We start from the raw sequence: 14,350 nt of genomic DNA, 5'->3' as shown, positions 1-14,350 counted from the left end.
GACAGTATGGTAGTAGTCATACTGGCCACTGGCCAGCAGCATAACGCTGCTGTCGGGACAAAACCTCATAACTCCAAAAACCCAACTTTTCAGCAGATGAAAAAAACGAACACAGATTTGAGGGTGAATAGAGTTAGGAGGTTTAGACAGATGATCGGTTTAATGCTTTCCCATTGTTTAAACTTTGTAAAACCCACACACACATATGGAGGATGATCTACGGAGTTGATTTATATAATAAAAAAAAAATTCAAAAAATGGAGTTATGAGGTTTTGTCCCGACAGCAGCGATAACTAGTACGAGTAGGATATGTACAGATATAGATATAGTATCTACAGATATGCAAAAGGATTATGTACAGACAGGTGTGGATATATATATATATATAGGTGATAATAAATATATATATATATATATATATATATATATATATATATATATATATACATGCTTGTACATCATACAGAGTTATGGGTTATATGCAGGTGTATAAGATATGGATATATATATATATACTGTACTGTATATATGCAATAAATATATAAAATATATAAATGTATTAAGAAATATATAAATATATTCGGTATATACAGCACGGTTGTACATGTTATCATTATTATTATAGTTATGAAAGCAGTAGGTAGGTATATATTGAGTATAGGCAACAGAGTTCAGAGTCGTACGGTGGGTAAACCTAGTTGAAACTGTCAGCTTCAGAGGTCCACTGCCTTGTACAGTAGATCTTCACCAGAACACAGTGTTGCACTTTTGAGGGGAACATTATTTCACACAATGAGCATTGTTGTCCAGCAACCCGAGGACCATTTCCTGTGGAAACTCTTGTCAGATCACATACAGGCCCCAGTTTATGCAGACTCTTAGTAATTACTACTGTTGTGCTTATACTTGATACATTTTGAATGCCATATGTTGATATCTTGTGTATACGCTCCTGTCTCATGTGTTCGCTCTCTCTCTCTCTCTCTCTCTCTCTCTCTCTCTCACTCTCACTCTCACTCTCACTCTCACTCTCACTCTCACTCTCTCTCCTCTCTCTCTCTCTCTCTCTCTCTCTCTCTCTCTCTCTCTCTCTCTCTCTCTCTCTCTCTCTCTCTCCTTTATTCTGTCAGTGATGCTTCGTTGGAGCTCTGCGTGATGCCAAAGGATGAAGATATTTTGCAGCTGGTGAGCACTTCAGCACTTTTTATTTTATTCAATTTTATACTGGTGAGAAAATGCATGAAATCGCTGATGAAAACCAGCTTTCAATGTTAACTGAATGTGATGGAGCTTAATGTGAGTGACATTGTGTGTATTGAGACCCACCATGTCATGGGGGAATACTGTCCTCCTTGGCTTAAAGGGAACCCAGCTTAGTTCCTACATACAGACTCCCTCCTCCGGCGAGCAGCCATCACTCACTCACACCGCATGGCTTTGCACATGAGCCCCCAAAGCACCCTCCACTGAGTGAAGTATAAACCCAGCCGACACTGTGCCGACAGGTGAAGAGTCGACATGGAAAGCGGTGAAGAGGGGAGGTGATGGGACGGCAACAGACCAAGAAACAGACAGGCGGAAGCTAGAGATGGGTAGTGATTAAACTACTAGACAGTCATCCACAGAGGACAGTTGAACTCCTAGTGTCAGTTAAAGAGATAGTTAGCATCTGATTTGTCAGCGGGTGGTCTGTTCGGTCCGCTCAGAAGGAGCCGATGCGAGTGTTTTGTTTTTTGAGATGTTGGAAGCGGAGAGTGTTTGTTAGCATGATGCTAAGGGAGGGCATGATGACGCTTCGCTAACGACTGCTAACGTTTTCCACATCCAACGTATCAAAATAGCAAAACGGAGCCTTTTGGGTGGACTGAAAGGATTAGAAAGGCTTCTTAAAAATGTGAACTATGGAAGTTGAAGCTATACCCATCCAGAGTTGCTATAAGTACTACTGATAATGTCCATAGCTTATTGATATAATAATGCATTTGCAATTCACATACCAGTATGTATCTTACAGGGGAAGCCATTTGTACAGTTTTCAAATATATATATATTTTTTTACATTTGTAAATATTTGCAATATTCTTTTATTGCAATTTTCACTAGTCACAGTGAGTCGATCATATAACTATAGAGCCCCGGAATGGCCATAGAGAGAACAAATATATATACTGTATATTTTATATCGCAACGCTAAAAACGGTTTGATTAATTAGTGGGCACAAGATACAACGTTTTGGTATATTTGTTCACACAAATGAAATGATGAAATAACTTTGGAGGTGCAGAAGGCCAAGTGATTCATTCTAGCCACCACCGCTTAAGGCACTTGTCCTTGGTTGTAGATAGCTATGGCCGGATACACTGTGCGTTCCAAACGTCTCTTATCTCATTTAAGGCATCCTGCAAAGAGAAGGGGGGGGGGGGGGGGGGGGGGGTAATTAACTAAAGGAACAGGAACTAAATATGGTACCACTTTATTATGGTTTTATTTTTGACACTACTGCGCAAAGACAAAGCGATCGCGATCAAAGAGTGTACTGTATCAACTTCACTCACTATCATTGCATCTCAATTGATAAATACTGGTTAGGTTACTAGATTAGAATCACCATGTGTTCACTATAGTCGTCTTATTAACAGCTAATAGGCGACATGGCACATTCTTTAAGATCACAGCCCGAATTATGCGAGGCATGTTTTGCACACCCACATATTCTTACATGCAGATGCAGTGAGCTAGCAAGTGCACCAACTGTACACTGACAATTCAGGACTAAACTATAAAATCAACCTTAACTTGGCATCGATTTCTTCACCCTAGTAAAGCCTACATTGAACACATACTGTAGGTAGGCCATCAACAGGCAACTACGGTGTGTCTAATCCAAGTATACCCATCATATGCAAAGACACACTCAACTCACTCAACAACACTAGAATAGAATAGAAAGCTTTATTGTCATTGTGCATAATAGAATGAAATTAGGAATGCTACTCCGGATCAGTGCAGTTGATTGATTGATTGATTGATTTGAAAGGGACGGATACAAATACATAGATAATTCCTGTATCATAGTGTTTGTAGCCAAAGCTAATTTGCAACACTCGTCCCTTAAAGGGCTGACATAAAACATTATAAAATAGGACATACAGTAGGTAAATAAAAATGTAATAAAAGCAGTTAGTGTACAAAGTAGACATGCCCTCACTAACATTAGATGCATACACCATTACATACACCTGGGATAACACTAGGGTGTGCACCAACACCTCCATATAGAGATACCCGTGCACACCCCAGTGCAATCCCAGTATTAAGGCACACAGGATCAACACAGGAATACCATCTATAGACCCACTATATCAACATACCCACCGCCCTAGTCAGACCCAGACATTCACCCGCTCAAAAAACCACCCACCCACAACATCCCCTCCCCCCCTCGACACCCACACACACATCTCACCCCCTGTACCATCCTCTTCGACCTACCCACCCACCCTGAACCACCCTCCCACGACACCCCCCCCCCCCCCCCTCTACAGTCTACACCCACACACATACTCATTCTCCCACTCTGTTAAAAACAATTAACAGTTAACAGGACAACTACAATAGATATTCATCCCTCCATGCTACACATATCATTCACTCCATACTACACATATCACTCACACAGTACCTCTTGTTCCTCACAATACACATGTCTTAGCTATAAGTCAGGTCAGTATAGAACAGTGCATATTCAAACATAAAGTGCAAAATATATCAATATGATATAAAATGTCAATATAATATAAACATGATATATAATAACATCATGAATATAACATATCAATGTGAATATAGGGGGATGATTATTGCACAGATATACACCAGCTGTACACCAGCTGTTTATATATGTCATCAAAACCTTCCTAAAACTTTCAGAGCCATTGTCTATGGGTTTGCTCTGTCACATTCTACGTTAATCATGTCCACGCATTGACCTTGGCATTTGCATTGTTTTTAACTATCCCTAATGTGCCTTAATAACTAATGGAGTCAGGACAGAAGATTGCTATTAGCTATGTCTGGCAAGTTGTCCGAAAACTGACTGCGGTTTTTTCGGCAAACTGTTAGGCTATGTGTGCCTCGTTACGCATGGTGGGCAGACTGTGTTCAACAGAGGTTCAATTTGGTGATTCATTTATTTAATAAATTAAATGTATCAAATAAATGAAATGATACAACAAATTGTATCTTGTGTGCATGTGGTAAAACGTGGCCTAGACATATTTCTTTCTCCGTATATAACATATTAAAATCAGTGAAATTAGTTGAAATTCACATCCTTAACAGAATCTACTATTGATAGCTGTAAATAACGAGGATCCTGCCAACACCTCCCCCTGTCGATGACCTCTGTGATGCGGACCACCAGCCCGCGCCACCCGTCAGGGTCCAGGGCCTCTTCCACGATAACACAACAACACCAGCCTAGTAGTCACCGCTCTTAATCCGCCTCCCCTGGAATCCTCTCGGTGTAGTCGGACCCCGCTGTGATGCTAAATTCCACAGCACTTGTAGATAGCGAGGCTGCTGCACGTCAAAAGCCACAGGAACTTGCTTTTGGCGTTTTGGAAGGTGCGCTCGTGAGCACCGGGGGCTTCAGTTGGGCCGTTCCCAACCTCCGAAGAGGGCAGCGTAAGTCACATAGTTACTTTCAGTTCCATTCGCCTGCCAAGAATGTTTGCCTTTAGAGACACGTCACCGCGCAGTCGAGATTTACGAGTTTGAACTGGTGCGTTAATATGTACAGAGACGAGGCGGTCGTTTGTTTTTCTATTTATACGTCTTCAATATTCTCACTACTTGCTCGACAAATGCACGAGAACTATGCAGCGGCACAACAGTCATTCCACCCTGGCTAACCTGCTCTGCATACATCCATATGGATTTGCTATTAGGTAACCCATAGTGTCGCGCAGCAGTGTGCACTGTTGATATTCCTGTTGACCTTCGGTGTGTCTCTGTGTGTATGCAGCTTTATTGAGGCGTGAAGAGAGGAGAGCGGAGAAGAGGCTCTAATACACTATAGACTGAATACATATATACTGTATATGTTTATGGATGGATGGAGGGATGGAGCCATATGGAGGGTTCCGAGTAAACAGTATGTCCTCATACTCATGCTCGGGTGCGTGTGTGTGTGTGGTGTGTGTGTGTGGAGTCACTCACTACTACCAGAGGGAAAGCAGCTGCAGTCAGCTGACTGCCCTTAGCATGCTGAGAGAGAGAGAGAGAGAGAGAGAGAGAGAGAGAGAGAGAGAGAGAGAGAGAGAGAGAGATGTTTGCTACTCTGAAACTGAACTTACGTTAGAGCATCTTGCTCGTCCAGAGGAAGGAGGGACAGAGAGATGGAGAGAGAGAGAGAGAGAGAGAGAGATGTTTGCTACTCTGAAACTGAACTTACGTTAGAGCATCTTGCTCGTCCAGAGGAAGGAGGGACAGAGAGATGGAGAGAGAGAGACTCCAGCCTGTGCTGTTGATATGAGAGACACAGTGGAGGGGACATTGACACTGAGAGTGACGGATCAGGGGCAAGAAATGCTGACTGTGTTAGTGTGTTATGAGAGAGAGTGAGCGGTACAGTAGAGCACGGTACAGTAAGGTCAGTATCAGTCTAATCGGGCAGGATGGAGAGGAGAACTCTCGGCACGCTGATGGGGACGGCGATGAGTTTGGAAGACGGACAAAAGGGACTAGTGGCGCCGCTTAACGTGAACTGTACTCGACCCTCCCCGCTCTTCTTCTCCCATTCCTCCTTCTTCTACATCCCATGCCAGTTGATGCCTCTCTCTCTCTCTCTCTCTCTCTAGCGTTGGCACTACAGGGGGGATGTATTTTTAGCGCAAACTAAGGTGAAACAAGTGGCCACAGCGGTCGTGCCTCTCGTTTCTCTCTGCTCATCTTTTCTCTGTTTCCCTCCTGTCTTCTTCTTCCTCCTCTGCTTGCCCTTGTCTAACCTGTGGACTGCAGTTTTCCAGGGATATCACTGCTCTGGTAAGGAGGGTTACTAACTCTACTAACCAACGACTAGAATATCTGTCTCCCTCTCTCCCTGTGTTGTCATGGTGCATGATTCACTGCTTTTTTTCTGTTGAATTACCACCTCGTCGTGTTTTTTTTTCTTTTTTATATTGCACCGTCTAGAAGTTGTGAATCCCCTAAAGCTGAATGATATATAATCCAGTAGGCCTACCTTCCCTTGTGCTAGTTATAAGAGAAGACATGTTTTGGTGGAAGTGTTCTTCCTTCCCTGAACTCTGACTAATTCCCCGCTCCCTTCTTGCGAATTTCAAGGGGGTTCTCTGATCTCTGAGTGAAGGTAGTTTCTTTTTTTCTTTTTTCACTGTATGCCTATCTCGAGGGCGGGGCAAAGGAGCTCGCTGCTCCTGTTAGTACAAGCGTAACCCGACACCTCAGGTATGATGACAGCTATCGATTAAAGTCCAACACGCCTCCTGTCTCCCTTTCATTCCCTCCGAGAGCTCATACCTTACAACGACGAGGGCAGTCACAGTATATTAAACACTGGATTACAAGTGTTCCCTGAGGTTGTATTATTACTAGTATAGTTATTATCGTTAATCCAAGGCAACACCTGGATGCTTTGGGCCAGTCCTTCACTGGAGAGCCAGTGGGGTTTTTACTGGCGGGGGCTTTCGAGGCATTCTTTCCGATTAGTCTCGATTACGGCACCTGAGAGACTTGGTCGTTAGCGCGTCAGTGGAGTTTTTGGAGCCATGCTGACAGAAGTAACGCTGGCTGCCAAAGGCCGACACTGGCGTACCCTGTCCACCTTCTCCTCGTGCCTCGGGGCTGACTCTTCACGGTCAAAGGTGGGTAACGCCTCTGCCAGCTCTGTCCTCATGCCCGGTTGTGCGGCTTTATTCTGGACCTGGCAACCCGCCCTCTATCTCCGTTTCCCTCTTTCCCCTTTCTGATTTCCTCTCTCTCTCTCTCTCTCTCTCTCTCTCTCTCTCTCTCTCCCCCCCCCCCCCCCCCCCCTGCGGCCACGCCAGTTGCTTTATGTGGAGAGGTCACATAGCAGTAGCACCACTGACCCTTCCCCACTGTTCCACAGATGAGAATTGGTTAAAGGAGGAATGGGTATGTTTTTAGTTTGAGGTTATTATACTATAGACTTTGTCGTTTCATTTCTAGAGGCAGGCTGTGTCTTGGTGTTTATCTGTCCCATACAGCTCTCTCGCTCTCTCTATGCGAATTCAGTGACAGTGTGTTTGTCTTCCTGATAACCTCGTCACGTCACACAAAGGCTGTAGTACAAAAAAAATGCCCCTGCTAGATTGAGACTCTTATCATTAGCTCCCCTTTGTAGTCGAAAGTGAAGCGGTAATATTTCATGGTTATTATGACCTGGGCCCAACTTTCTCTCTTCCTTTCTTGTATAATGGCAGTACTGTATATTTAATTCGGGGCTGTGCTACTGTAACTTGTCCCGGGGTGTGTGTGCGCGTGCGAAGGCTCCCAGAGGGTTTTTAATGTGAATCTATTTCAGTGCTTCATCCTTCTCGGCAGCTGTAGTGACATAATGTCCCTGTAATCTCTTGCAGGCCTATTCCCAGGATGCATACCTCAAAGGAAACGAGGCGTACAGCGGTAATGCCCGGCACATCCCAGAGCCGCCTCCCATCTGCTACCCTCGGATAGAAGAGGCGAAGGCCGCGGGCATGGCCCAGGCCCCGGAGCCCTCTCCAGCCAGCGAGGCCCCCCAGGGCCCCGGGAGACACGGGGGACCCGCGGACACGGGCTACCGCGTGGAGATTCCCCTCCCACCGTCCCCTCCGCCCCCACATGCCTCGAAGACCCAGGCGGTGGTGAGTGTGTGTGACGAGAGCTTGAGGACAGTGGTGGTCCCGCCCGACCCGGTGGACCGGGGACCTCGAGCGGCTCGGGCGGGACCCAGTCACAGGACAGAGGAGAACCGGTACGTTCCGCCACCGGACGCGGGCTCGGCCCGAGCCGCCAGACCCCTCGTGGCCTCCCTGTCCACCGGGGGAACGCAGGCGCAGTACGCCCCCTCCTGTCCGACGGAACCCTCGGTCTACTCCTCGCCCTCCGGCTCCAGGACGGGCCAGGTCTACCGGGACACCTTATCTCCATCCTTGCGAGCCCCTCTCACCCCTGCCTCGCCCGATGCCTTCTCCCCCGCCGCCTCCCCGAACAACAGCCACTACTCCCCCTCCCCGACGGCCCCCTCCACCTCCCCGCACCAGAACATCGACTGGCGGAACTACACCACCTATAAGGACTACATCGACGCCAAGCGGCTCCACTCGTACGGCTGTCGCACCATCCAGGAGCGCTTGGACAGCCTGCGCGCCGCCAGCGGCAGCTCCGCCTACTCTCAGCCGTCTCTCCACACGCCCCCTTCTCCCAGTGCCGCCCTGGCGTTGGGGTCCCAGGCGAGGCGGAGGAGTACCTCCCACGATCGAGGGGTGGGAATGGGGTACCAGGGTCCTCCTGTGGTGACACCGCTGCGCAGCGCCTCCCAAGACAGGCTGGGCGGCGGGGCGGAGAGGACGGTACCGACCAGGGACTGGCCTCGGAGCGCTTCCCAGGACACGTTGCCCTCCTCCGCCCCCACAGGGCTCCCCAAACCCCGGGCGCGCTCCTGCGACTACCTGGGCCGGCAGCCCGGAGAGTCCAGGGGGCTGGCGTCTGGGGACCGGGCCACGTGCAGCGGGCCAGAGCTGGCGGACAGGGTGCTGCTGTGCCGGGGAGAGGAGGCTAGAGCCAGCAGACAGGGGACAGGCTTGAGGTCTCTGCCCCAGCTTCATAGGAGCCTGGCTGGGCATGAGGTGGAGGGGCGTGGGGCCGGGTTCTCTAGCTCCACTCCGGTGTTTCCTAAAGGTACGACGGATGCCGCGAGACCCACTAGGACAGACGGTCTGGTTAGTAGGCCCTCGCGGCTGCCTGTCAAAAACCCCCTCTCTGACCCGTCTCCCGCCTTATCCTCCGCTAACGCCACAGACCCTCTCAAAGACCAAAGAGCCGCCTTGGTGGGTAACCACTTCGGCTTCACCTCGCCCCTGCAGCACTTGGCACTCCGGACACGGGCCGACAGCCTGAAGGTGGAGGGCAGGCAGGAGGTGGGTCTGGCAGCCAGGTCCGCTTCCTGCTCGGGCCCCTCCACCAGATCGCCCGCTCACCGACCGCTACAGCACGCCACCACCGTCTCCTCTCCCTCCAGCCCCTCCGCCGCCAACAGAACCATCACGCTTAGGTCAAAGGTCAGGGAGAACTCCGCCGACGGCCCGGCGCGGACCAACGGGAGGCCGGGGGAAGGCGTGGAGGGACCGGACGCCGCAGTAGTGGTGCTGAGAAGGCCGAAAAACTGCGAAAAACCTATCCGCCACCTGTCCTACATCCAGGCCGTCAGCGACCCCGAGGCGCCGGGGGCAAAGTCTACGTCGCCGCCTTCGGTGCGGATCAGCTCCCCAGAGGGACGGGTGTGTCGACTGCCCGGCGACGCGCGGGGGAAGAGGTTTGGAGACTCCGCTTCTTCTGACAACCTGGACGGCTCTCTGGACTCCATCCCCTTCATAGGTAAGTTCACAGCATGGCCTGTACTACTGCCGCCGCCGCCAACATCACCTTTCTGTTGTAGTCCCCCCCCCCCTGTGGCAGCAGCAGGGACACAGTATTGGGATGTGTTTTTTTTTTTTTTTTTTTTCAAAGATCAGTATACTGTATATTTCATTCTTTAAGAGTACATTAGAAACTGTTGACCCAAATGCACACCCAGCTGGTGTTAAATGTGTTCAGGGGGACAATGTAAACTAGCCTTTTGGCTACAATTGGGTACATTTACATTCTATTTTATAAAATGTTCCTTAATGTACGTTGTCCCTCTCCAACAGATAAAACTAAACTAAAACAAAACTAAACTCTTTTAAGAGTGAGTCAAATATACACTGCGACTTAACAGAATTGTAGCCACGTTTCAAAGTCTTTATACCATGATATCCTTACACAAATATATTTTCATACAGTAATGGTATATTGAATTGGGACCCCTGTATCGTATTGCCAAGAGTCTTGTCGATAACAATTACGCACTCTTTCTTGGTCATCTCTTTTCACCATCTGTCACAGGGGTGATGCTCAGCAAGACAGATGTGTAATATATCCATTAGCCTCGGGGGGTTTCTGTTAGGAAGGGGAATCTGAATTATATTCAATCATCTACTAGAGAGATGAGAAGGGGAGGAGAGAAGAGCAGAGAGTGGGTAGAAAGGGTGTGTGTGTGTGTGTGTGTGTGTGTGTGTGTGTGTGTGTGTGCGCGTGTGTGTGTGTGTGTGTGTGTGTTAGGGGTGGACGGATTTTGCGAGAAGCATATGCAGCTGCAGAGCCGCAGAATCCACCATAACCCACCCATCTGTACCGGCACAGTGCAGTACTCCAATTCAGCCATTGGCAATTCAGCCGTTGGGTGGGGGCGCTGTTGAGCCGGGCCTGTGACCGGACCTGAAAGCGCCCCCTACTCTGCGGCTCTGCAGTTGCATACTATTGTGATTCGTTGGGAGCAGCACGGAGTCTCGACTCGGGACTTATTTTATTTGGAATATAATGACTGTATACGCAAAAGTAGCCTAGTTTTAAGTTAAAATATTATAAATCTACATGCCTTGAGGATGTCATTATTTATATAGCCTGCCTATCAGGCAAAAAAATAATTCTAACGGAAACACTGATACCGTGATATATACCGTTACCGTCTATGCTTCAAATTATACCGTGATATACATTTTAGACCATACCGTCCACCCCTAGTTGTGTGTGTGTGTCTGTGTGTCTGTGTGTCTGTCTGTCTGTCTGTCTGTCTGTCTGTCTGTCTGTCTTGAACAGTCGGGTATAAATGGCTTCATACTGTTATATCATTTTCTATTTCTAGAATCCATCTGACAATAAAATGGTAATAGAACCACAATGCTCTTCCACTCAGAGGGGGGTTTATCTTTGTAGTTTCTAAATAACAAGTTATAATTAGTGCATCAAGGAAAGTAGTACCATACTTTCTTTCTTGTGTGTACACGATAAACGTTTTCACACACACGTGTGCTACCTAGCTCCTCGTTAAAAAGAAGCTGTTGTTCTCTTGTTAACCTACTTAACCAGTTCATTTTCTGTCGATCACGCAACATGACTGCGACCACAGAACGTCAGAACTAACAGACGTTTCGGTGGTTGTTGTCTCTTGCTGGCCGTCGTTCAAAGTAATTTTTCTAGAATTGTATATGGAATCACGGTCCTTCTGTGTGCTGTATCACCGATGAACACGTGTCAAATTTCGTAGCCTACAGACATCAACGTCATTAATGCGTCATTTAATACCTTCAGGCGTAACTTGGTCAGCAGTGTTACAGTTAGAACACAGTGTATCTGGGCATTTACAGTAAGTGGTGAAGGAAGTAGCCCCCCCCCCCCCCCCTTAGAGAATTGACACTCCTGATTTCAGTGCTCGTGGGTGTTTTCAACTTAATGCGAGACAGAACCCCAGAAACCACCCTTTAGCCTTTTTTTCTCTACGATATTGAGATTTTGTTAGATTTTTTGCTTCCTTAACATGTCTTATTTCAAACTAGTGGCAATAAAATATCAAAAACAGACAATTAGTTGTTTATTTTACTTCATTTAGTCTGATTGTGTCCATAGATCACAATTACAATACAGAACCTTGAGGGCGTTTTCTCAAAAACTAGTTTTTATGCATTCTACTTACACACAAAGACACGGAACTCCATTTTCCTAGTACCTACACACACCAAACTTTCCACATTTCTTCCCATCCATATCCTGCTTCTAATTACAGAAGGGTTTGTTGATATACCATTCATAGCCAGGTTTACAGCACATTTGATACCAAAACTAGGTGATTTTATTAAATCTCTTATGACAGTAGACAGTATTTCCTGATGTGTGGGCTGATAAGAGGACATAGCCACAATCCCTTCTGAAAAAAGTTTCACTTTGAATGCATCAACAAAATGAAACCAAGTTTTTGAATCTGGCATTATCCATGTTGGTGATTCGTGTCTTGGCGATATATGCAAATGTGGGCATATTTAACGAGGAAGTGTCTCATTTGCATATATAAACATACAATTCAGAAAACTTGCAATATATTTTTTCTTAGTTTATATGTACATAACAAACTGGGAAAGTTTCATAGTGATATCTTATCTATTCAAATGTAATTTTTGCCGATTAGGGGGTACTCTGTCTCACATTAACACATTCAGCGCCAGAGGTGTGCCAGCGCTCTAATGAATGGGGATACATGCCGGTGTTTGCAGTGCTAAAACTATATTAAATATTATAGCTATGGATCTAATAATATAGTCGATTGTCATTGAGTTTCTTCCGGTCAAGATGCAAAAAACTGATTTTCATCCATACATTCGCGTTTTATACCATGGTGAATATGAGTATAGTTTTAGAGTAATTCTGTGTAATCCCAGGAAACGCCGCTAAGCAGCGTTTAGTGCATGTCACTAGAAACCGTGCCATTCCTAGGCGACCATCTCTAGGCATCGGAATAGGCACACACAAACATACACACACACACACACACACACACACACAAACATACACACAAACATACACACACACACACACACACACACACACACACACACACACACACACACACACACACACACACACACACACACCCCACCCCCACACACCTCCTCCCAGGGGAAACCTAAGAACCTGCCCTTTCCATAATGGGTCATGGTGACATAACAAAGAAATGGGAACATTCCTACAGCTATCTGCGTCAATTGGATCTCATAATAATTGCTGTCAAAACAACCCGTACCCTACCCTATACATTATTGCTCTGGCAAAATGGCTTCTCCTGGGTAGAGGACAGCGTACTACTGACACGCCACGGCAGCGTGTGCACCAATGCACCATGGCACGCTCACCCCCACCTGTCTACCGTGAGCAAATATGTTGGAATTTTCTGCGGTTTTGTCTTGAGAAATGGAATCCATCCGCGACATAACAAGCTGTCAGAGTGGAATGGAGCTGCAGCTTTCCCCCTGTGTTTCCTCGTGCGTTTTGTTTTTACGAGCTTCTTAATTGGACTGGATTGGATGAAGATGTAATAACTCATAGTTTGAGCTGATCGCATAGCCTACTTCCATTTGTTTTTTGAATCGGCGCCACAAGTTCTCTGTAGACGAGACCATACGAGCTCCAACTCGTCCACCTGTCCGTCACCTGTTAGTCTCAGGATGACCTCATCATTGGCCAACGGGAGTCACTCGGAGTGTCTTAGAACCCGCAGGGGTTAATCATATCCTCTGTCTTCCTCTCTCTCTCGCTCTCGCTCTCTCTCTCACTCTCACTATCTCTCTCTCTATCTCTATATCTATCTCTCTCTCTCTCTCTCTCTCTCTCTCTCTCTCAGCCACATACAGTATTTTCTCTTTTGTTGCCCATTAGTTTATGGTGTCTCTACACCAAGGGCCTCATTTAATACACACACATACAGAGATATGTTTTAATACACTCAAACTCCTTCCTCTTCCACTTCAATTTAGATTATGAAGAGCCCTTGGAAACAGAGTTTTAAATAAATTGTGGCACAGTATTATTTTTTAATCAACTTTCACATTTACGGAAATATTGATAAATGAGGCCCCGGTGTCTTCATGTTCCAGAGGTTTTGTTTCCACAGGCAGACCAGCAGTTGAGTTGTTTTCCAGAACTCCTTATCATTTTCCATGTGTGCCGCCTCAGCTCAAGACGACTGACGTGATTTGGCTTTGATTCCTTCATGACGAGCAGCGTTGGTTTTGTGGTGCGCACACTGCTAGATCTGTCTTTGATTGTCTCAAAGCTGACAAACCTTTTTAAGGATGAATAGCGACCGTATGAGTTCTAAATGGCCGCTGGCCGTTGGCTTCCCAGAAACTGATTGGGGGAGATATACAAACAAATGATTAAATGAAATGGGGAGCATCTGTCTTGGTTTGGCAGGAGGCCTGCAGTGTCGGGGGGATCGATCTGTGAGGTTTGATGGCGGGTTCAATTTGACATTGTGGCAATCGGCGCAATAGAAAGCAGCTCAGATGTTTCATAATAATCTCTTTTGAATGTTACAAAAAAGGCTCTTGGAGGAATTTAATCTTCTAGATGTTTGTTGAGAGAGAGAGATAAGTAGAGTAGACAGTTTGCCGTTTGGTTCAATCATAGTCTTTGTCTTGTGTGCTAGACTTGAGTAGAGTTGAACATGTATGTATAAGTCCGTGTGTTTTGCCTTTTTT

The 14,350-nt window shown here is 46.6% G+C and overlaps 1 protein-coding gene across 2 annotated transcripts in view; it reads left to right on the top strand.

Annotated features, from left to right (window-relative positions):
- The first annotated feature begins 1,134 nt into the window (after window positions 1-1,134).
- Window positions 1,135-14,350, top strand: part of LOC311238508 (rho GTPase-activating protein 21-like) — a 50,422-nt gene continuing 37,206 nt past the window's right edge. The window contains exons 1-2 of one of the 2 annotated variants that reach the window (XM_084326600.1): window positions 1,135-1,186; window positions 7,622-9,617. In XM_084326600.1, the coding sequence (XP_084182726.1) occupies window positions 1,157-1,186; window positions 7,622-9,617 (2,026 nt within the window). In that variant the 5' untranslated portion in view covers window positions 1,135-1,156. Of the gene's footprint in view, window positions 1,187-6,754; window positions 6,887-7,621; window positions 9,618-14,350 lie in introns of those variants that run through there. The other variant, XM_084326599.1, reaches the window with a different exon arrangement.

The sequence above is a fragment of the Notolepis coatsorum genome (genome assembly GCF_963971535.1).
Source record: "Notolepis coatsorum genome assembly, chromosome: 12".
Classification (NCBI taxonomy): Eukaryota; Metazoa; Chordata; class Actinopteri; order Aulopiformes; family Paralepididae; genus Notolepis; species Notolepis coatsorum.
The sequence above is the reverse complement of the archived record's forward strand: the minus strand, read 5'-3'. Positions and strand labels throughout refer to the sequence as shown.